We start from the raw sequence: 22,952 nt of genomic DNA, 5'->3' as shown, positions 1-22,952 counted from the left end.
AGGGGAAACTTGATTAGGGACTTTATGGTCCATAAAATCTTTGTCCTTTGCAAAAACACTTTTGTTGATCCTTCATCTGAGGCTCTCTGGACCTGTGAAGAGAGAATTTGGATCCTTTATTTTTAAATGTGATTTCTTCAACTCTTTAGATATGTTTATTATCTGCTTCATAATCTTTGTATATGAAATCTAACAACTAGTCACTCTCAGGGACGTTTTCTGTTGGCTGCTTTTGTAAAGTTCTTGATTTTATTTTTAAGCCTGCCTTCCCAAGATCAACTTCTGAGTTAGCAGAATTTAGTAATCATTCCATTATAGATTAGGTTTCCTTAATTGCCTTGAACCTTTAAGTCTTTCATCTTCTATCTGAGGAAATATTTTGTGTGAAGATGTTTCTCCAACTTCAGAAGTTTATAAATCACCTTTATTTTCATTTCCCACATTCAAAGATAGCCAGAGTTGAATAACTAAGTCTTTTTTTTTCCTGCACATTTATTTCCTTGAGCAGCTCATGTGCATACTTCTACATACCCAAGAATATATCTAAACTTTTCAAAGTTCCATATGGTTATCTGGTTATCCATATCTTCCTTTAGGATTTCTAGCTACCCCCTCACACACACACACACACACACACACACACACACACACACACACACACACGCTTTTTAAGCCCCAAATGAAATCACAGAGTTAAACAGCTGTGATGTTAGGAGCAGGTCACAGGGCTCTTTTTAAGAGCTGAGCTGTGATTCAAATCAAATAACACCTTAGAAGTAGAGACTTGCCAGGAGCTGCCAGTTTGATCAAATATTGACTATGCTGAGGATAAGGTGGCACTTAGGGGAAACTCCAGACGATCTACCGGCTGCCTTCCTTCTGGCTTTTCTCAGTTAGGGCAGAAACAGTCTCAAGTTAAAGCCGCTCAGGTTCTGATGTTCTTACTCTGGTTCATGGGGGGAATTTATGCATCCTTCTGCTCCCTCCTCTTTTCTGCATATGCTGGGGATGGATGCTTCCTTCTCCCCCTCCTTTTCTGTATGTGCTGGGGATGGAACACCAGCTCTTAAACTTGCTGAAGAGTCACACTTCCAATGAGCTGTATCTACATCCTGCATTAGTTTTCCTTGAATATATTCTCTAAAGTCATTCTTTGCCTTTGATTAACTTGTGGTGTTCTAAAATGATTTGTGGTTGACAATATTTTGTTGCTTTTGTTGAGGAATGGACTCATTGAGATTCTAACAGCCTTAATTTTGGCAAGAAAATAATGCTTCTGAGACATTTCCTTAATATTTAATATAACCATAGATTGTGGCTTATGAATACCAGACAGAACATTAACACATTTTTTTCTTTCCTTTTTGTTTTTTGGGTTTTTCTGGTTTTTGTTTTGTTTTTGTTTCTCAAGACAGGGTTTCTCTATGTAGCAGCTATGAGTATCCTGGGACTTGCTTTGTAGACCAAGCTGGCCTCAAACTCACAGAGTTTGAGAAGAGTTTGAGAGAAGCCTGCCTCTGCTTCTCAATTGCTGAGATTAAAGTGTGTGCCACCACTGCCCGGCAACACATTTTTCTTAATGAAACCTGTGAACATCCACTGAGGACGATCACATTTTGACTTTCCTTTCCAGGTTGCTGTTAGCTCTGACTCTACAGGCCCAGCTGATAATTTTGAGGAGCAACCTTTGACCTGCCAAAAAGAATGCAGCAAAACAGTGAACACTGAAGCTTTAATGACAGTGTTTCACCCTCAAAATTTGGAGAATCTGGATTCTAAAATGGTAAGGGAACAAAATAATTAAGTCTATGCATTGGAACAGTCAATGAAAAAAAATTAGAACATACTAGATCAGTGGGTCCTCAACCTTCCTAATGTTGTGACCCTTTAATGCACTCATTCATGTTGTGATGACCCACAACCATCAAATTATTTTTGTTGCGACTTCATAACTGTAACTTTGCCTCTGTTATAAATCGTAATATAAATATCTGTGGTTTTTTGATGGTTTTAGGTGACCCCTGTGAAAGGGTCATTCGACCTCTAACCCCTAAGGGAGTTGTGACCAATAGGTTGAGAACCACTGTACTGGATGGTATCAGAACAGAAAGGTTTACTTTTGAGGTTTGAAGTATGTCTAGTTGGGCTCCACGACACTCAGACCATTTTCAATAGTGAAGATAAAAGAAGAATGTTGGTTATTGAGTCTTAGTCGCTTAGATTTCTAATAATTTGTGATAAAAACCAAGTTGATTTGGGAAGAATGATAGTTTGGATTTTTTTCCCTCCTAGGTGTTAGACTTTTGCAATTTTTGGAAGTTTAACTAGTAATGATAGTAAATTAAAACTGTTAGGTGTTGGTAGAGGCCACTTGTTCATTCCCCAGACTGTATTAATTAAAGCACTGCTTTGCTAATAGCTTAGGCACATTGCTAGCTATCTCTTATATCTTAAACTAACCCATTTCTATTATTCTGTGCATCACCACGAGATCATGGCATACTGGCAAAGTTTCAGCTGGCAGCTTGTTTCTTTCTCTGGTGGCGGCTACATGGCTTCTCCCTATATGTATCTGTTTTAGCCTGGCGTTACTCTGTTAAGCCATTGGCTGAAAGCAGCTTCTTTATTAACCAATGGCAATAAAACATATTCACAGCATATTTCACCTCCTACATCAGTTAGGTTTGTGTGGGTTTAAGCTTTTATGTTAAAGGTCTAGTTAGTACTTTACAATGTGAATATGATTTTTTTGTTTTGTAAGGCTTTGGTCTGCATAAAATGATTTCATGGTAAATAGAATGAGCAAGTTATTTTAAAGGAGTTAATTTTTCACTCTTTACTTCGATTTTTCTATTACAGTTGAAAGAAAAGATGAAGGAACAATCTTGGAACATCTTATTTTCTGAATGTGGGCGTGGTGTTAGCATGTTCCGGACGAAAAAGACCCGAGATCTAGTTGTAAGAGGGATTCCAGAAACATTGCGGGGAGAGCTCTGGATGCTTTTCTCAGGTATTACATTATTTGCTTTATTCATTTAACAGACAGACATTAAGCATGCCCCTTCTAGATGTTATGCTCTAGGCACAAAAAATGGCCAGGATGTGAGTTTAGACAAGTCAAAAAGGGAAAAAAAACTATATTTATATGTGCTTACCTAAATATCTATATATCTACTATCAGACAAGATTAATTTAGTAGGCAAGATGTGTGTAGTTGGGTGGTATAGGGTTCATATCTGTCGTTGTTTCTGCGGAATATGAAAGAGACCACGAGGTACAAACAAACCCATATGTAACTTTATTACAGGGAAGGGGCGTGGGGACAGTGCAGGCTGGAAGCAGGAAGGGAAAAAGGGGGGGGTACCGCGGTTCTGCCTTTTAAAGACCAACCCAGCATACGCGTGCATCAGACGCTGCATTCTGCGTGCGTGTTGGATTGTGGGTGCATGTGTTTTTGAGAAATGAAGTCTTTTGAGTCAGGCGGACCATGCTTCACTCTGCGCCTGCGCATCGGGGCCTCCTGGGAAATGCAGTTCCCCAGGAGAATAACAATATCTGTACCAATAAGAGAAAATTAAAAGAAAAACTTAATTAAAATGTTATTCTGATGATTAATAACTTGATATAGACTTGTGTTATGTTTCCCCTTTCCTTTGTTTTCTTTGTTTTTGTGTATTCAGATATTATTAGAGCATAAACCTAAACCTTAAGGTAATAAAATACAAATATGTCACTATATGCAAATCTTAGCTGTATTTTATTATTCAGTTTGAATGTGAATGTTATTGTCCTTGCAGGTGCTGTTAATGACATGGCTACTAATCCTGGTTATTATGCTGAAGTAGTTGAACAATCCTTAGGGACCTGCAACCTGGCTACTGAAGAAATTGAACGTGATTTACGCCGCTCTCTGCCTGAGCACCCAGCCTTTCAGAGTGATGCTGGCATATCTGCTCTGAGGCGGGTACTGACAGCTTATGCATATAGGAATCCTAAAATAGGATACTGCCAGGTATAACTTCACTGTGATCTCAAATATTATGTGCATATTTCAAATGTTATTATCAAATTCAACTCTCAAATTTTGGGACAAATGATAATGAGAGCTGAGATTGATAGTGGATATTATGAAAATAAGTAGGTTGATAGTGGGAACTTTTTTAACTATTGATATATTACTATTTTTTAATATTTGTTTTTATTTATCGATATGTGTGTATCTCTGTGTGGATATTTGCCACATGTATGCAGGTGCCCTTGGAGGTCAGAATAGGGCACTGGATCTCCTGGAACTGGAGCCACAGACAGCTGTAAGCTGCCCATCACGAGCACTGAGAACTGAACGCAGGTCTTCTAAAGACCACCAAGAGTTTCTAACCACTTTTTTAAAATTTAACAACTGGATTATTGTTCTGTAAAAGACACTGTGCCATATACTTAAGGCTATATAAAGATATATCATATAAAGATCGTATAAGCAAAAATGTATGGATCAGGTCTGAGGAGGTAAGGCTAAGTGGGTAACATGCTTTTGTAGTACAAACATGAGAGCCTAAGTTCGAATCTCTAGCATCAATGTAAAAAAAATCCACGTGTGACAGAGTGCATCTTCAAGTCTAGTGCTGGGGAAAGGTGGATCTTGAGGGCTTGCTATCCAGCCAGTCTAGTTGATATGGCAAGCTTTGGGTTCAGTGAATAAACCGTGTCTCAAAAATAAACAAACAAACAAACAGATAGATAAATAAATAAATAAAGTAGAATAATAATTGAGGAAGAAGTCAGAGCATTGAACTTCACATGTGCCTGCAACAGAAGAGCATATCCATACACATGTGTACATATGCATATGCGGACAATAGGTAGTTAAATGAATATTCATTAGGAATTGAAAATCGAAAGAGACAAAATATTAGATGAATACTAAGTGTGGTCAGGATTTATAATAAATTATTTTCATCTGGGAGGATCAGGGAAGGCTTCATGGAAGAGGTAGAACTTGCAGGTCTTGGCAGTTTATGAATCTTGGACATATAGAAATGGAATTAGAGAACTTTCTGAGTGGAAGAATTGATGCAGCCCAATACAAATAGAGAGAAATAAGGAATATGTGTAGGGCCATGTACTCATGTACTATTTAATAAAGGAAAAGATGAATAATGCAATAATTTATTTGAAGAAAACACTGGGTAGTTTGGGGTTGGTCAGGAGTGTGAATTTTATTTTTGAGGCAATGGAGGAGTCCTTGGTAAAAAAAAATCCTTTAGGGGTACACTGTGTTAATTGGGTAGTTGTGTGCTACTAAACACAAATAGATAATAACTGAAATATTGTAGAATATTATTTATTAGATGAGTAAAAAGCAATTATTTATAGTCAGTAGACAGTTCTCTTTTGTGAGATTATTAAGGGACTTAGGCTATGGGTTGAAAATATACTGTCATCTTAGAAGTAAAACTAAGATTTTGATAGCCATTACATGGAATCTGCAGATCAACTTGGGGAATATTGCATAGTAACAATATTAAATCTCTCAAACTATAAACACAGGGTGTTTCCTTCTTTATTTAGTAGATCTCTACTTTCTTCTTCTTTTAAGATATTAGATAACTTTCAATGTAAAATCTTTTTTGGCATTTTTGAGATAGGGTTTCTCTATGTAGCAGTTCTGGCTGTCCTGGAACTTGCTCTATAGAACAGGCTGGCCTCAAACTCACAGAGATCCACCTGCCTCTGCCTCCCAAGTCAATGTAAAATCTTAAAACTTCTTTTGATGATAATTTTATTTCTAAGTATTTTAATCCTTTTGAGATTATAGTAAATGGATTTTTAATCTCTTTTTATTAGTTCTTGCTAGCATATTAATATACAGTTCATCTTTCTGTATATTAATCATGTCTCCTTTAGCCTTGCTCAGCTTATGTTGGTTTCAGAAGATCATTTGTAGATTTCTTTCAAGTTTCAATATATGTGTCTTAGGGTTTCTAACGCTGTAAAGAGACACCATAGCTATAGCAATTCTTATAAAAGAAAAACATTTAATTGGGGTGGCTTACATTTTCAGAGGTTCAATCCATTATCACTATGGCAGGACATGGCGGCATGTAGGCAGAAATGATGCTTATTACATCTTGATCAGAAGGCAACAGGAAGTCCATTCTCCTTCAAATTCATGGCCTCTGTTGTTACTACTTGTTATTGCATGGATATATGTATATGCATATATTTTCCTAAATAGAATCAGTTCAGTCCATATAATTTACTCATATGCATGTTTTCAGGACTGACCATTGGTACTGGATAACCACTGATATCTCTTCCCTCGGGAAGACTACCTCTCCTATTCCCAATTTCCTCGCTTGCCAGTAGTTCTTTGTGTAAGACTCAGGCCTCATGAAATTTTGTCAGATATTTTTTCCTTGTGTCCACTGAGATTATTATGTGATTTTTATTAAAATGAAATATTTCATTGATTGGTTTTCATGTTTTGCATTCCATTTGCATTTCCAGGCTAAATACCAGTTGCTCTTAGTATATGTTCTTGTATGCTCTCTAGTTTGGTTTCTTATTCTTTTTTTTTTGAAAGTAATTTTATTAAATTATAAAAGTTTCCATTTACGCCCCTCTTCCTAACACCCTCCCACTCCCCCCCTCCCTCTCCTCCTCCCTCTTTGTCCCTAAGGGCAGTCAGGGTTTCCTGCCCTGTGGGAAGTTCAAGTTCCTCCCCCCTCCCTCCAGGTCCAGGAAGGTGAGCATCCAAACAGGCCAGGATCCCAAAAAGCCAGTCCATGTAGACGAAACAAGACCCAGTGCCATTGTCAATGGCTTCTCAGAAAGACTCCAGGCCAGCCACATTCAGAGAATCCAGCCACATTCAGAGAATCTGGTTGGATAACGTGCTCCTTCAGTCGCAGTCCAACTGGCCTTGGTAAACTCTCATTAGATTCGACCCCTTGTATCAGTGGGTGATAGCATCCCTCGCAGTCCTTCGTCATTTTCTTCGTCCTTCTGCTCCTCATTTGGATCTTGGGGGGCTCAGTCCGGTGCTCCAATGTGGGTCTCCGTCTGTATCACCATCCAACGCCAGATGAAGGATCTATGGTGATAAGCAAAATATTCATCAGTATGGTTATGGGCCAAGGCCGGTTCAGGCACCCTCTCCTCTGTCCAGAGAACAATCTGGGGATCTCTCCTTGGACCTGGGATCCCATATATAATCAAGTTTCCTGTAAACCCTAAAATGACTCCCTTAGTTGAAATATATTCTTCCCTGATCCCATATTCATCCTTCCTCCCTTCCCCCCATCCCAGTCAACCGAGCTTTCTCCATTCCTCCCCTACTCCCTTCTCTCTAACCCTCTCCCCTTCCAACAACCCTCCCACCCCCCCCCATGCACCCAAGGTTACCTGGGACTCTTGACTATTTCCTACCTCCTGGCGGATAGTTAAATAATCTTCATCAGGTTCGTCTTCTTATTTAGCTTCTCTAGGATCACGAATAATAGGCTCAAAGACCTTTAATTATGGTTAGAATCCACTTATGAGTGAATACATACCGTGTTCCTCTTTTTGGGTCTGGCTTACCTCACTCAGTAAAGCGTTTTCTATGTCCATCCATTTGCATGCAAAATTCAAGATGTCATTATTTTTTACCGCTGAGTAAAACTCTAATGTGTATATGTTCCACACCTTTTTTAACCATTCTTCTATTGAGGGGCACCTAGGCTGTTTCCAGGTTCTGGCTATTACAAATAGTGCTGCTATGAACATAGTTGAACAAACGCTTTTGTAGTATGTTCAGGAATCTCTAGGGTATATTCCCAAGAGAGGAATTGCTGGGTCCTGAGGGAGGTTGACTCCCAGTTTCCTGAGAAACCGCCACACTGATTTCCACAGTGGCTGCACGAGTTTGCATTCCCACCAACAATGGATGAGTGTTCCCCTCACCCCACATCCTCTCCAGCATAGGCTATCATTGGTGTTTTTGACTTTAGCTATTCTGACAGGTGTAAGATGGTATCTCAAAGTTGTTTTGATTTGCATTTCCCTGATCGCTAAGGAGGTTGAGCATGACCTTAAGTGTCTTCTGGCCATTCGAAGTTCATCTGTTGTGAATTCTCTGTTCAGTTCAGTACCCCATTTTTTAATTGGGTTAATTAGAGTTTTAGTGTCTAGTTTCTTGAGTTCTTTGTATATTTTGGAGATCAGACCTTTGTCTGATGAGGAATTGGTGAAGATCTTCTCCCAGTCAGAAGGCAGCCTTTTTGTCTTACTGACAGTGTCCTTTGCTTTACAGAAGCTTCTCAGTTTCAGCAGGTCCCATTTATTCATTGTTTCTCTTATTGTCTGTGCTACTGGGGTCCTACTTAGGAAGTGGCCTCCTGTGCCTATATCTTGTAGACTACTTCCCACTTTCTCTTCTATCAGGTTCAAAGTGGACAGATTGATGTTGATGTCTTTAATCCATTTGGACTTGAGTTTTGTGCATGGTGATAGATATGGATCTATTTTCATTCTTCTACAGGTTGACATCCAGTTATGCCAGCACCATTTGTTAAAGACGCTTTCCTTCTTCCATTGTATACCTTTAGCTCCCTTGTCGAAAATTAGGTGTTCATAGGTTTGAGGGTTAGTATCCGGGTCTTCTATTCGATTCCATAGGTCGACTTCTCTGTTCTTATGCCAATACCAAGCTGTTTTCAATACTGTAGCTCTGTAATAGAGTTTGAAGTCAGGGATAGTAATGCCTCCAGAAGTTCCTTTATTCTATAAGATTGTTTTGGCTATCCTGGGTTTTTTTGTTTTTCCATATAAACTTGATTATTGTTCTCTCAAGGTCTGTGAAGAAGTTGGATGGGATTTTGATGGGGATTGCATTGAATCTATAGATTGCTTTTGGTAGAATTGCCATTTTTACTATGTTGATTCTCCCAATCCAAGAGCAGGGGAGAGGTCTTTCCATTTTCTGGTATCCTCCTCAATTTCTCTTTTCAAAGGCTTAAAGTTCTTGTCAAATAGGTCTTTCACATCCTTGGTTAGAATAACCCCAAGATATTTTATGCTATTTGTGGCTATCGTTAAAGGTGTTGTTTCTCTGATTTCCCTCTCCGCTTCTTTATCCTTTGTGTATAGGAGTGCCACTGATTTTTTGGAGTTGATCTTGTATCCTGCCACGTTACTAAAGGTGTTTATCAGCTGTAGGAGTTCTTTGGTAGAGTTTTTGGGGTCGCTTATGTACACTATCATATCGTCAGCAAATAACGAAAGTTTAAGTTCATCCTTTCCAATTCGAATCCCCTTGATCTCCTTCTGTTGTCTTATTGCTATTGCTAGAACTTCAAGCACTATATTGAAGAGGTATGGAGAGAGTGGACAGCCTTGTCGTGTTCCTGATTTTAGTGGAAAGGCTTTGAGTTTCTCTCCATTCAATTTGATGTTAGCTGTCGGCTTGCTGTATATTGCTTTTATTATATTTAGGTATGATCCTTGTATCCCCAGTCTCTCCAACACCTTAATCATAAATCTGTGTTGAATTTTGTCAAATGCTTTTTCAGCATCCAATGAAATGATCATATGGTTTTTTTTCTTTCAGTTTATTTATATGATGGATTACATTGATAGATTTGCGTATGTTGAACCATCCCTGCATCTCTGGGATGAAGCCTACTTGATCATAATGGATAATTTTTCTAATGTGTTCTTGGATTCGGTTTGCCAGTATTTTATTGAGAATTTTCGCATCAATGTTCATGAGTGAGATTGGCCTGTAATTCTCTTTCTTGGTTGTGTCTTTGTGTGGTTTTGGTATTAGGGTGACTGTAGCTTCATAAAAGGAGTTTGGCAGTGACTTTTCTTTTTCTATATTGTGGAATACATTAAGGAGTATAGGTATTAGCTCTTCCTGGAAGTTCTGGTAGAATTCTGCATTGAAACCATCTGGTCCTGGGCTTTTTTTGGTAGGGAGATTTTTGATAACAGCTTCTAGTTTTTCACGACTAACAGGTCTATTTAGATTGTTCACCTGGTCTTGGTTCAACTTTGGTATATGGTACTTATCTAAAAAAATGTCCATTTCTTTTACATTTTCCAACTTTGTGGCATATAAACTTTCGTAGTAAGATCTAATGATTCTCTTAATTTCCTCTGTGTCTGTGGTTATGTCCCCCTTTTCATTTCTGATCCTATTAATTTGCAAGTTCTCTCTCTGCCGTTTGATTAGTTTGGATAGGGGTTTCTCAATCTTGTTAATTTTCTCCAAGAACCAGCTTTTTGCTTCATTGATTCTTTGAATTGTTTTCTGTGTTTCTATTTTGTTGATTTCAGCCCTCAGTTTGATTATTTCCAGTCTTCTACTCCTCCTGGGTAAATCAGCTTCTTTTTTTTCTAGAGCTTTCAAGTGTGTTGTTAAGTCTCCAATGTGTGCTTTCTCCGTTTTCTTTAGGTGGGCACTTAGTGCTATGAACTTTCCTCTTAGCACTGCTTTCATTGTGTCCCATAGGTTTGAATACGTTGTCTTTGTTTTCATTATATTCAAGGAAGACTTTAATTTCTTTCTTTATTTCTTCCTTGACCCAGGGGTGATTTAGTCGTTGACTGTTCAACTTCCATGAGTTTGTTGGCTTCCTGGGGGTACCATTGTTGTTGAATTCTAATTTTAATCCATGGTGATCTGACAAGACACAGGTGGTTACTAATATTTTTTTGTATCTGTGGAAGTTTGCTTTGTTACCAAGTATGTGGTCAATTTTCGAGAAGGTCCCATGAGCTGCAGAGAAGAAGGTATACTCTTTCCTATTTGGGTGGAGTGTTCTATAGATGTCTGTTAAGTCCATTTGATTCAGTACCTCCAATAAATCTCTTATTTCTCTGTTAGGTTTCTGTCTGATTGACCTGTCCATTGGTGAGAGAGGAGTGTTGAAGTCTCCTACTATTAGTGTGTGTGGTTTGATGACTGCCTTGAGTTCTAGAAGAGTTTCTTTTACATATGTGGGTGCCTTTATATTAGGGGCATAGATATTCAAGATTGAGACTTCTTCCTGATGAATTGTTCCTGTTATGAGTATGAAATGTCCATCTCCATCTCTTCTGATTGATTTTACTTTGAAGTCGATTTTGTTAGATATTAGAATGGCCACACCCGCTTGTTTCTTAGGTCCATTTGCTTGGAAAACCTTTTCCCAACCCTTTACTCTGAGTAGGTGTCTGTCTTTGTGGTTGAGGTGTGTTTCTTGTAGACAGCAGAATGTTGGATCCTGTTTTCGTATCCAATCTCTAAGTCTGTGCCTCTTTATAGGTGAGTTGAGTCCATTGATATTAAGTGATATTAATGACCAGTGATCGATGACTCCGGTCATTTTTTTGGGTAGTAGAGTGTATGTGTTTTCCTTCTTTGAGTTGTGCTTGTGAAGGGTCGCTAGATGTCTGAGTTAATGTAGGCAGTGTTGGGAATGTTGGATTCCTTGGGTTGTGATTTTCCTTCTAGTATTCTCTGTAAGGCTGGATTAGTAGCTACGTATTGTTTAAATTTGTTTTTATCCTGGAATATTTTGTTTTCTCCGTTGATAGTGAATAATAGCTTGGCTGGGTAAAGTAGTCTGGGCTTGCATCCATTGTCTCTTAGTTTCTGCAGTACCTCTATCCAGGACCTTCTGGCTTTCATGGTTTCCATCGAGAAGTCTGGTGTAAGTCTGATAGGTTTACCTTTATAAGTTACTTGACCTTTTTCCTTTGCAGCTCTCAATATCCTTTCTTTAGTCTGAATGCTTTGTGTTTTGATTATTATATGACGAGGGGATGTTTTTTTCTGATCCAGTCTATTCGGTGTTCTGTATGCTTCTTGAACCTTCATAGGAATATCGTTCTTTAGGATGGGAAAGTTTTCTTCTATAATTTTGTTGAGTATATTTTCTGGACCTTTGAAATGCAATTCTTCTCCTTCTTCTACTCCTATTATTCTTAGATTTGGTTTTTTTTATTGTGTCCCACAGTTCCTGAATGTTTTGTGATGAGAATTTGTTGGATTTGCTGTTTTCTTTGGTCAGAGTGTTTAATTTCTCTATGGTGTCCTCAGAGTCTGAGATTCTTTCTTCTATCTCTTGTATTCTATCGGTTATGCTTGTTTCTGAAGTCTCTGTTCGTTTACCCAGATTTTCCATAGCCAGCCGGCCCTCGGTTTGTGATTTCTTCATTGACTCCATTTCAGTTTTCAAATCTTGAACTGTTTCTATTACCTGTTTGATTGTTTTTTCTTGGTTTCCTAGAATTTCATTTACGGATTTACTCATTTCTTCAACCTTTTTGGTATATTTCTCTTCCATTTCTTTACTCATTTCCTCAATTTTTTGTTATACTTATCTTCCATTTCTTTACGGCAGATTTTCACCTCCTGTTTAAGTTCCTCTATTATTTTCATAAAGATCCACTTAGAGTCGATTTCTTCTATTTCTTCTGGCGTAGGGTGTTCAATTCTTCTAGTTTCGAGCTCCCTGGATTCTGGCGATGTCATGTTGCCTTTCAGGTTGTTGGAGGAATTCTTGCATTGGCGCCTGCCCATCTCCTCCACTCTGGATGAAACTCCTCAGCACTTTCTGGATAGAACTCCTCAGCACTCTCTGGGTAGGACTTCACAGCACTCTATGGATAGAGCTCCTCAGCCCTCTCTGGGAAGAACTCCTCAGCAGTGCAACAGGGCTAGCTGGTCTTCCCAGGACCCGGGAGACAAAGGGCCCGCAGCAGTGGGGGGAGGGGAGGGGTCCCTTGGAACACCAAAGACCCTGCTGTAGAAGCTGGGGGGGGGGGGCTGTGCTCTCTTCCCGGACAGGCAGGCTGCCCAGGTGAGCACCCACTCACCTCTCTGGGAAGAACTCCTCAGCAGTGCAACAGGGCTAGCTGATCTTCCCAGGACCCAGGAGACAAAGGGCCCACAGCAGTGGGGGGAGGGGAGGGGTCCCTTGGAACACCGAAGACCCTGCCGCAGAAGCTGAGGGGGGGGCTGTGCTCTCTTCCCGGACAGGCAGGCTGCCCAGGTGAGCACCCACTCACCTCTCTGATAAGAACCTGGTTTCTTATTCTTTTGGGGGAAATTTTACACTCGTATTCAAAAACTACATTACTATGTAGTTGTCTCATAACACCCTTGTCTAATTTTGGTGTCAGGATTTCTTAGAATGAATTGGATAATGATTCTTGCTCTTAATTTTTACATGGTTTGTGAAGGACTGGTGTTACTTCTTTAAATATTTAGTAGAATGTGTCAATAAAGCCATCTGTTCTTCATTGTCTTTGTAAAAAGTGTTTCCATTACTATTTTAATCTCTTATTGTATCTCCATTCTGACTTTTCCTTCCTCTAGAACTGGTTTTATTAGATGGCATTTCTTTTTCAAAAAAAATTGTCCATTTTATCGAATTTGTTAACATATGGTTGTTCGCATGTTACCTCTTTTCAGGTGGCAATAATTATTGTTCACTGTCTCTTTTTTAAATCTTTTTAGTTAGTTTACCTGAAGGTATATAATTTTAGATAGTTTTTTAATATTTTGGTGATCCTAACTTGTCAAAATTCCATTTTAATATATGTTTTCATTAATCCTCGAGAATTTTGCATAACATGTTTTAATCATTTTGACATCCCTGTCCCAACTCTTTCCAGATTCACCCTCTTTCCCTTCCTACCCAATTTTGTGTTCTTTTTTCTTCCCCTGCCCCATCAAGGCCAATTTGTACTGCTTAAATATTCTTGGATGTGTGGCCTTCCGCTGCAGCATGGTAGGCATATCAAGGGATGCATTCATAGAGAAAATTGACCCTTCCTCTCCAAGCAGCTAAGAATTGCCAATAGCTACTCAAAGAGGGTTGGAACTTCATGGAACTTTATGCCCAACTACCCTGTATGTGCTAAGATTTGGGCTCCCTTAAGCTTGCATATATCTTGTACATCCTATCACAACCACTGTGAGTTCATATTTGCAGATGCCCTGCTGTATCCAGAAGACATTGTTTCCATGTAGTTGTTCATCACCTCTGCCTCTTACCCTTGTTCCGTACCCTCTTCTGCAATGACCCCTGAGCTTTTGGAGAGGTAGTGCAGTATATATGCTCCCATTACACTTTAGTATTCTATAATCTCTTATTATCTGCACTTTGGCTAATTGTGATTCTCTGTGTTGATCATCATCTACTGCAAAGTTTCTCTGGTGAGGATTAGGAGATACTTTAATGTATGGGTATGATATCATTAGGCTTTGGTTTAATATCATGTTCATTTGACAGAATAATAGTAGTAGATTCTCTACTAGGATCTATGATATCTCTAGCTATAGGTTCTTGACCTGATAGTGGTTTCTTTTTGTAGAATGGGCCGTAAACATGATTAGAAAGTGGTTGGTTACTCCCACAGCATTTGCTCCACTGTTGCACCAATGGGCAATGTCTTGCAAGGCCAGCAATTATTGTAGTTCACAGAGTTCACAGCTGAGTAATACTGATGATATTGAGCTTTCTTTTCTTTTCTTTTCTTTTCTTTTCTTTGCCAAAAGCCCAAAAATTAGCCAGTGGTGAGCACTTGGTCTTATTCTTTCTTAACATATGTACAGGCTGGAATATAGTTTAGTGATACAGTGCTTGCCAAGCATATACAAAGCCCTGGCTTTCAGCCCATGTAGTTCAGAAAAAAAAGTATACATAAAGCTATAGATGTGTCTAAAGCAATATGCATGAATATGAACTTCTAGATTCCTAAAGATATGCTAGAGTTTTTCAAAGCCCCCAGATTTTCCTCAAATGTTTTTATTAATCTCTTGTTCATCCCAGCTATTAGCCATTGCCTCGGGCAGCCACATGCTCAATAGCTACCTCTGATTATTTTTAACAAAGACTCCTGAGAAAAGGCTTTTGTGCTAGATGAACTCTGCGTCAGGTCAAGTAAAGACAGCTTTGTAAATGTAGTCTTCCAGAGCGCCAGACAGACTGAATAATGACAGTACTCTACAAATGGTACTTTGACAGAACTCCAAGCCCTTTCTCTTCTGTCCAGTATAAGCAGGAAGTTAGGTAGCAATGCAATGGAAAAAAAGAATATATGTAAAAACCATTCGTTAGTAGAAAATCTAGGATTTAAATCAAAATTGCATGCACCGGACAAAGAGTTTCTACAGTGATGAGAATCAGAATAACTAAGAAAACAAAGTATTTAATAGGGAGGTGGTGTTAAATTTTGTGAATTAATGAAGTGATTGATTGGATTTGATATCTAAGGGATAATCTCCAGGAGATAGTTATAAAGGTTATTTTCTCCAATATTAGGATATCATCCACAATTATGTGTTTTGTTTTAAAGGCTCAATAATTGATATTTTAACCCCTTGAAATCAGCCTAATTGGTTTTTATTTATGGTGCTTTATATCTACGATATTACTGAGTCATTTCCCTTTAATATTGCTGTATAAAATACCCGGCTAGCAAATGTTAACCTAACTATACATTGCCTTACTTTGGATTAACTTCAAGTCCTCATATTTCCATTATTATTACTCACTTGTCATTATTGCTATTCAGAAGTTCTATGCTTGAATAAGAAGTGCAGCTATTACCTAAGCAATAATCACTCTTTTGTTTCTTTTCCGGGAAATTTAGGCGATGAACATTTTGACTTCAGTATTGCTTCTATATGCAAAAGAAGAAGAAGCTTTTTGGCTTCTGGTTGCTGTATGTGAACGAATGTTGCCTGATTATTTTAATCGTCGAATCATTGGTAAAAAAAATTACAAAAAGAATACTTACGTACAACCATACATACATATATCTACACCTGGGCACTGACTTAATCTATTTTTGCTGCATCGCCAAATGGCACAGACAGTAATTTATATTGTTTTAATTAGTGATAAGAGGCTGGGAAGTCCAAGAGCATGGTGCCAACATCTGCTCAGCATGTTGGCAGGGTCTTACTACATCATAATAATGTGGCATAGGATATTATATGGCCAGACAGCAAGCACAGTAGAATTAGCTTTCTTTACATAATAAATCTGCTTCCATGAAAATTTACCTTAACCCATGAATTAACTAATCTATTCATTAACGCAGAGCCCTTGTGAACCAATTACTTCCTGAAGGTCTTAACTCTAAATATTATTAATACATGAATTGAAGAGTACTTTAGTTTCTAACCTAAGAAATTTTTTCAACATCAGAAGACTTAGTCTTTTCTAAACTATGTTAATGTCTATTGCCTATTTCGTAGGAGAGTGATTTTGTTTGTGCATTTGGGGGGCTTTTGCTTGTTGAGACAAGGTCCAGCTGTGTAGCTCAGGGTGTGTAGCCTCGGCTTCCCAAGTGCTGAGATTACAGAGATGAACCAGACTTCTTACCTATTAAATTACCAGTCAAACTGAAGAGTTGGTAAATTAAATTGAGAAAGACAGAAAACATAAGCCATATCAAAATGTCACATTGGCTGATACTCTTAGGCAAAGACCTTTGAATACTGAATGTGTACTTGGAAAAATGTTGGTTACTTTTTCAAAATTAAGAACCTGGCCTGCTTTTTAATGAAAATGAAATTTTAATTTGAGTTTATAAACACTCGATTGCCAAAATAATATTGATTTGAGACATCCAGAGCTACTAAGGAAATTTTAATAGTTTCTTGATGGGAGGGAGATTTTAATCAACTTAAAGTCTCTATATTTGTATGAGTTTACATAGAAAATGAATCAAATTTTTCTTTGTTAATTATGTGACATTGTCTTTAGTTATCAAATATATTAGCATCTGTGATCCCATTTTAATACCCATAGGTAATCTACCCTTTGTACCTTCGTAAGTTTTCAGTGCTGTGACTAGGTCTTGATTATGTTGACTTTCGTCATAAGTTTTATGTACATTTATTTTTACTTTTATCAAGATTGAATTCTTTTTGCACTAAAGCTATATAGCTCAGTGATAGCATGTTTGTCTGGTGTTCACAGGCCCTGAGTTCTGTCCTACTACCCCAAAAGATAATAAATTCTTTGAAGATAATCTCACCTCATTAGTAGTATCTAGTGCATGTCTCTGACTGTAAGAAGGACTCAGAAACTCCTCAAATGAATTAAAATGGAATTTCTCAAGTGTCCTTAGGTTCATGACACTCAACTCGCAGTTGCAGAGCTGTGCAGATTATAGGGAGGCAATAAAGGGCTCCTGGTGGAAGAAGTGAGCTGAGCTGTACCAGGAAATGGATGAAAGTGGAGCAGAGGCATAAAGAAAGCTTTTTGGAAGGTGGTCGTTTTTTAACTTGCTTTAATGTTTTTCAGGTGCCTTGGTGGATCAGGCAGTGTTTGAAGAACTTATTAGGGATCACCTTCCTCAGCTGACGGAACACATGACCGATATGACCTTCTTTTCCTCGGTTTCTCTCTCATGGTTCCTCACACTTTTCATTAGTGTGCTGCCGATTGAAAGCGCAGTGAATGTGGTGGACTGTTTCTTCTATGACGGAATAAAGGCCATTTTACAGCTGGGATTGGCAATACTTGACTATAATTTAGACAAACTTCTGACATGTAAAGATGATGCAGAAGCTGTAACAGCACTAAACAGGTATTGTAAGAACTCTAGCATTTAAATCTGGAGGTAGGCCTGGGGGAGATGGGTTAGCAATTGAGAATGTTTGCTGCTATCCCAAATGAGTTCGGTTCCCAGCACCCATGTCAGGCTGCTATCCAACTCAAGGGTTCAATACCCTCTTCTTGCCTCCATGGTCATTCCAATATGTATGCTGTATGGACAGACATACACATAAGAAAAAATTTTAAATCATTAAATCCAGTGGAGATATGAGTGATTACATCGTTCAGTTTCCTTAACTTACCAGTGAGGAAACTGAACCCTAGAAAGTTAAAGCAATTGGCTTTAAGTCATAAAGCTGGTTGAAAGAAAAGGCTAGGCCCAACGTCCTGTCCTTTGTCTTTAAATAGAATACAGCAAAAGTATATCACTCTGATGGGAACAGTTAGGTTCTTTACATATTTGTGCTAACATCTTAATTCAGTAAATCCTAACATTAATAATTTTACTTTAAACTAGAACATCAATATAGAAAGTAATGTGAGGGGCAAAGAGCTAGTTAGTAACAAAGTAAACAGTAGGGAAAATTATCGTGGTTTCCAGTGGTATCAGTCAGGTAGGTTGAATTTTATTTTCCTGGTGGATTTTGTATGAATGCTACTTTGTATTGGAACACATGGGGTTTTGAGTACTAGATGTACATGTGTGTGAGTTAAATGAATGAAAATTGAATTGGCAACTGTTGTAATGCTTCATCAAACCCTATTCTGTACAGAATAATATATACATCTCCCTTTTGGCATTTGTAACTCTAAGATAAGGCCTCAGTTTTGCTTTTTAAAACTGGTTTCCCCTTTCAAGCCTCTATAGAGCTGATATTCATTCCATTCTGCATGGGTTTGGAGTATTTGCAAAATGTGCTCTGAACCTGTTTACTTCCCGCATCTTCTTTTTCACTGCCACGCATCTAATCCTTCTACCCACTTTCCTAATTCCCAACCATCTTTAGATCCTTCTTCATACTCCTTCCCTCGTGTTCTCATTTAAAATTGACCTCTGACTGACTTAGGAACCATTACTCCTGCTTTTCTCTGCTACAACTATCTTAGTTGCACTAACTCTCATATTATTGTCACTTTTGGACAGGTTCTTTGACAATGTCGTTAATAAGGATAGCCCATTGCCTTCAAATGTTCAGCAGGGTTCAAATATCAATGATGAAAAAAGCAGTCACACTAAAGTGGATATTACAGATTTGATTAGAGAATCCAATGAGGTAAGTTTTATGTACCATAAGTATGATTACTTAGCATATTTAAATATTTGTAAATAATTGCATGGCATACTTGTATATTAAGAATATTCATGAAAACAAAGAAACAACATAAAAATCTAACTTTAATATTGAGTTCTGTGAATTGATCTTAGATTGTGTAACTTCCTCTGCCTCAACTTGTTTTTCATTAAATGATATTAAATTCGCTTGCTTTCACAAATGATGACCACGTCTCAATGTCTCACTCTAGAAAAAAGTAAAAAAGATTTTCTTTCACAAACTAAGACTTTTACCAGTGTTCTTACTCAAGACACATTGTAGATAGATATAATTTTCTCTAGTGAACATATTTAAAACACTGAGATGGAAATGTGCAGTCACTGATAGAAATAGAATCAAGGCCTCAGAGAATTGAGTCTGATGAAATTCAATTCTAAGAGAAGTGGGTATTTATTATGAATGATTAGCCACTGCAATCATTTCTTGCAGAAATATGGTAGTATCCGCTATGAAGATATACACAGCATGCGCTGTCGAAATAGGTTGTATGTGATCCAGACCCTGGAGGAAACAACAAAGCAGAATGTGGTGAGTATCACCCGGGGTGGGGGGTGGGGGACCCTCAAGGAACTTTGCTCTCTCTTCCTTAAAAGATAACCTTCCATGTGAATAAAATGAAAGGTGGTAACTTAGAGAGCTAGGTTCGGGCCTTGGCTGGCCTCATAAGTTTTTAGAGGAGAAATAGTTGTTTGCTTCTGGCTGAATGGTTGTGTTACTTCAGTGTGATTGTTATTTGACCTTCAACTGTACTTTGAAGCAGTAATGAATGCTACAATGTAGGCATCTGAGCAACAAACATTTGTGGTTCAGTTAAGGATAGCTTGGGGGGGGGGGCTGGAGAAATGGCTCAGAGGTTAAGAGCCTTGCCTGCTCTTCCAAAGGTCCTGAGTTCAATTCCCAGCCACATGGTGACTCACAACCATCTGTAATGAGATCTGGTGCCCTCTAGTGGCCGGCAGGCATACACACAGACAGACTATTTTATACATAATAATTAAATAAATATTTAAGGAGGCTGGAGAGATGGCTCAGAGGTTAAGAGAACTGACTGTTGTTCCGGAGGTCCTGAGTTCAATTCCCAGCAACCACATGATGGCTCATACCCATCTAATGAGATCTATAATGAGATCTGGTGCCCAGAATACTATATCCATAATAAATAAATTAAAAAAAAAAGAATAGCTTGGCCTGGAGAGATGGCTCATTGATTAAGAACTTGTACAGCTCTTCACGAGGACCCAAGCTTTCTAGCACACATATCCAGCAACTCACAACCTTCTAGAACTCCAGCTACAGTGAATCCAGCACCCTCTTCTGGCTTCCATGGGCATTACACTCAAATGCACTCAAACCATATACTCATATACACATAATTTAAAAATAGAATTAGAAATTAGCTAACTCTCATAATAGCAAATGCTTCTAATAAATATTATTTCTCTGTAATACTTAAAAGAAAATTAAAAGTGTATAAAACAGAATTCAGTCTTAAAGCATTGCTATGGTTCCATAGGTAACTGCTAATAGGGGTTTACTCTGGTCAGTGAGATGACTAAATCACTGTTCCCAAGGTGAAGAATTTTACTTTGCTGTTTATATTGTTCTACACTGTTTAATTTTTATCATTATGATTTATTGTTTTATAAACCTTTTCACTTAAAAGTTGGGTTCTCTTCTGGCCTGTGGTGGCACACACCTTTAATTCCAGCACTTGGGAGGCAGAGGCAGGTGGATCTCTGTGAGTTCCAGGCCAGCCTGGTCTACAAGAGTGAGTTCCAGGACAGTCAGCGCTGTTGCACAGAGAAACCATGTCTTAAAAAAAAAAGAAAAACAAAACAAAACTGAGTCCTCAAAGATGCAATCTAGAAAAATTAACATTTCTGAAGATCCTAGGTTTAGATTTTAATTAAATAATTTAGCAATGTTACTGTGACATAGGACAGAGAACCTTTGTTTTTGTTTCAAAATGTTAACTTAAAATATTGGTTACATATGTTTATTACAGACAATTCAAGCATTATGGAAATATCTCAAAATGTATGATTTAAGCTTTAGAAGTGTTTCTTTTACATATGAGGTTGCCCTTGTATTTGGGGCATAGATGTTCAGTATTGAGATTTCCTCTTGATGGATTTTTTTCCTGTGACTAATATGAAAAATATTCCTTCTTTGTCCCTTTTGATTGATTTTAGTTTGAAGTTTATTTTGTTAGATATTATTAGATATCTACACCAGATAGATGTAGATTAATGGTTAGATAACTACACCAGCTTGTTTCTTAGGTCCATTTGATTGGAAAAAAAAATTTCCCAACCTTTTACTCTGAGACAATGTCTGTCTTTGAGGTTAAGGTGTGTTTCTTGTATGCAGAAGAAGGATGGATTCTGTTTTCGTATCCAATCTGTTAGCCTATGTCTTTTTACAGGTGAGTTGAGTTCATTTATATTAAGGGATATTAATGACCAGTGATTGCTGTCTCCTATTAATTTAGTTTTCATTGTTGGTGATGTTAATTTGTGTGTTTTTCCTTTCTTTGTGATTTACTGCTGTGAGATTATCAATTGTCTGTGTTTTTGCTAATGTAGCCAAATTCCTTGGGTTGGAGTTTTCCTTCTAGTACTTTTTGTAGGGCTGGGTTTGTGGCTAGGTATTGGTTAAATCTGGTTTTGTTATGGAATATCTTGTCTTGTTCTTCTATAGTGATTGGAAGTTTTGCTGGGTATAATAGTCTGGGCTGGCATTCGTGATCTCTTAATGTTTGACCAGGACCTTTTGGCTTTCATTGTCTCCATTGAGAAGTCAGGTGTAATTCTGATAGGTCTGCCTTTGCATGTTACTTGGGTTTTTTTCTTTGCAGCTCTTAATATTCTTTCTTTATTCTGTGTGTTTGGTGTTTTGATTATTATATAGTGAGGAGCCTTTTTTTGATCTAGACTATTAGGTGTATTAGGTGTTCTGTAAGCTTATTGTATCTTCATAGATATAACTTTCTTTAGGTTGGGAAAGTTTTCTTCTATGATTTTGTTAAATATATTTTCTGTGCTTTTGAGTTGAAATTCTTCTTCTATACCTATTATTCTCAGGTTTGGTCTTTCCCATATTTCTTGGATATTTTGTGTTAAGCTTTTGTTAGATTTAACATTTTCTTTGGCTGATGAGTCTATTTCCTCTATTGTATCTTCAGTGCTTGAAATTCTCTCTTCTATCTCTTGTAGTCTGCTGTTTCTGCTTGCATTTTTTGTTCCTGATTGTTTTCTTATGATTTCTGTTTCTATAATTCCTCGATTTGTGTTTTCTCTATTATCTCTATTTCAGTTTTCAAGTTTTGAACAGTTTATTTCATATGTTTGATTGCTTTTTCTTGGTTTTCTTTAAGATATTTGTTGATGTCTTCCATTTTTTGTCTTTTCCTCCATTTCTTTGAGGTAATTTCTCATATTCTCTTTAAGGGCCTCAAACATTCTCCTGAAGTTATTTTTAGGTCATTTTCTTCTGCTTCATTTATATTTGTTGTTCAAGTCTTGCTGTTGTAGGGCCATTAGTTTTTACTGGTGTTGTGTTGCTCTTTGTGGTGTTGCATGTGTTCTTACCTCATCTACCTATCTTTTCCTCTAATTGGTGTAGTTGGGGCTGTCTGTGACTCTGGTGATCAGTCTTCCAGATGTCAGTAGCTTCAAGACTCAGATGAATGCTCATCATGGTGTAGTCAGTGCCACAGTTCCAGTCACCCTGTTGGTCACTCCATGTTCCTGGAGGTTGTTCAGCACTCCTGGGGTTTGCTTTACTACATTGGAGTTTGCTGTCTCAGTCCCACTCTGGCCTAGGTTGCCAGCTCAGTTCTGGTCCCGTGGAGCTCGCTTCCTCAGTCATGCTCCGACCTAGGTCGCTGGCCCAGTCTTGCACCCACAAATGTCCCTGGTATAGATCCACTCCTGTTCCCATGGAGTTCACTGTCCCAGACCCACTCCAGTCCAAGTTGCTGGCTCAGTCCTGCTCCTCTGGAGTTTGCTGTCTCAGGGCTGCTCTGGCCCAGGTCACTGGCTCAGTACTGCTCCTGTGGAGTTCACCC

At 38.2% G+C, this 22,952-nt stretch overlaps 1 protein-coding gene across 1 annotated transcript in view; it reads left to right on the top strand.

Moving 5' to 3' along the window:
• The window catches only part of Tbc1d8b (TBC1 domain family member 8B), an 81,737-nt gene that overhangs the window by 42,322 nt on the left and 16,463 nt on the right, over window positions 1–22,952 (top strand). The window contains exons 8-14 of the mRNA XM_048428493.3: window positions 1,634–1,783; window positions 2,860–3,010; window positions 3,798–4,012; window positions 15,631–15,748; window positions 17,295–17,580; window positions 18,694–18,823; window positions 19,313–19,411. Coding sequence (XP_048284450.3) covers window positions 1,634–1,783; window positions 2,860–3,010; window positions 3,798–4,012; window positions 15,631–15,748; window positions 17,295–17,580; window positions 18,694–18,823; window positions 19,313–19,411 — 1,149 coding nt within the window. The remainder of the gene's footprint in view (window positions 1–1,633; window positions 1,784–2,859; window positions 3,011–3,797; window positions 4,013–15,630; window positions 15,749–17,294; window positions 17,581–18,693; window positions 18,824–19,312; window positions 19,412–22,952) is intronic.

The sequence above is a fragment of the Myodes glareolus genome, chromosome X (genome assembly GCF_982192425.1).
Source record: "Myodes glareolus chromosome X, mMyoGla1.1, whole genome shotgun sequence".
Lineage (NCBI taxonomy): Eukaryota > Metazoa > Chordata > Mammalia > Rodentia > Cricetidae > Myodes > Myodes glareolus.
This window is presented reverse-complemented; position numbering and strand designations above follow the sequence as displayed.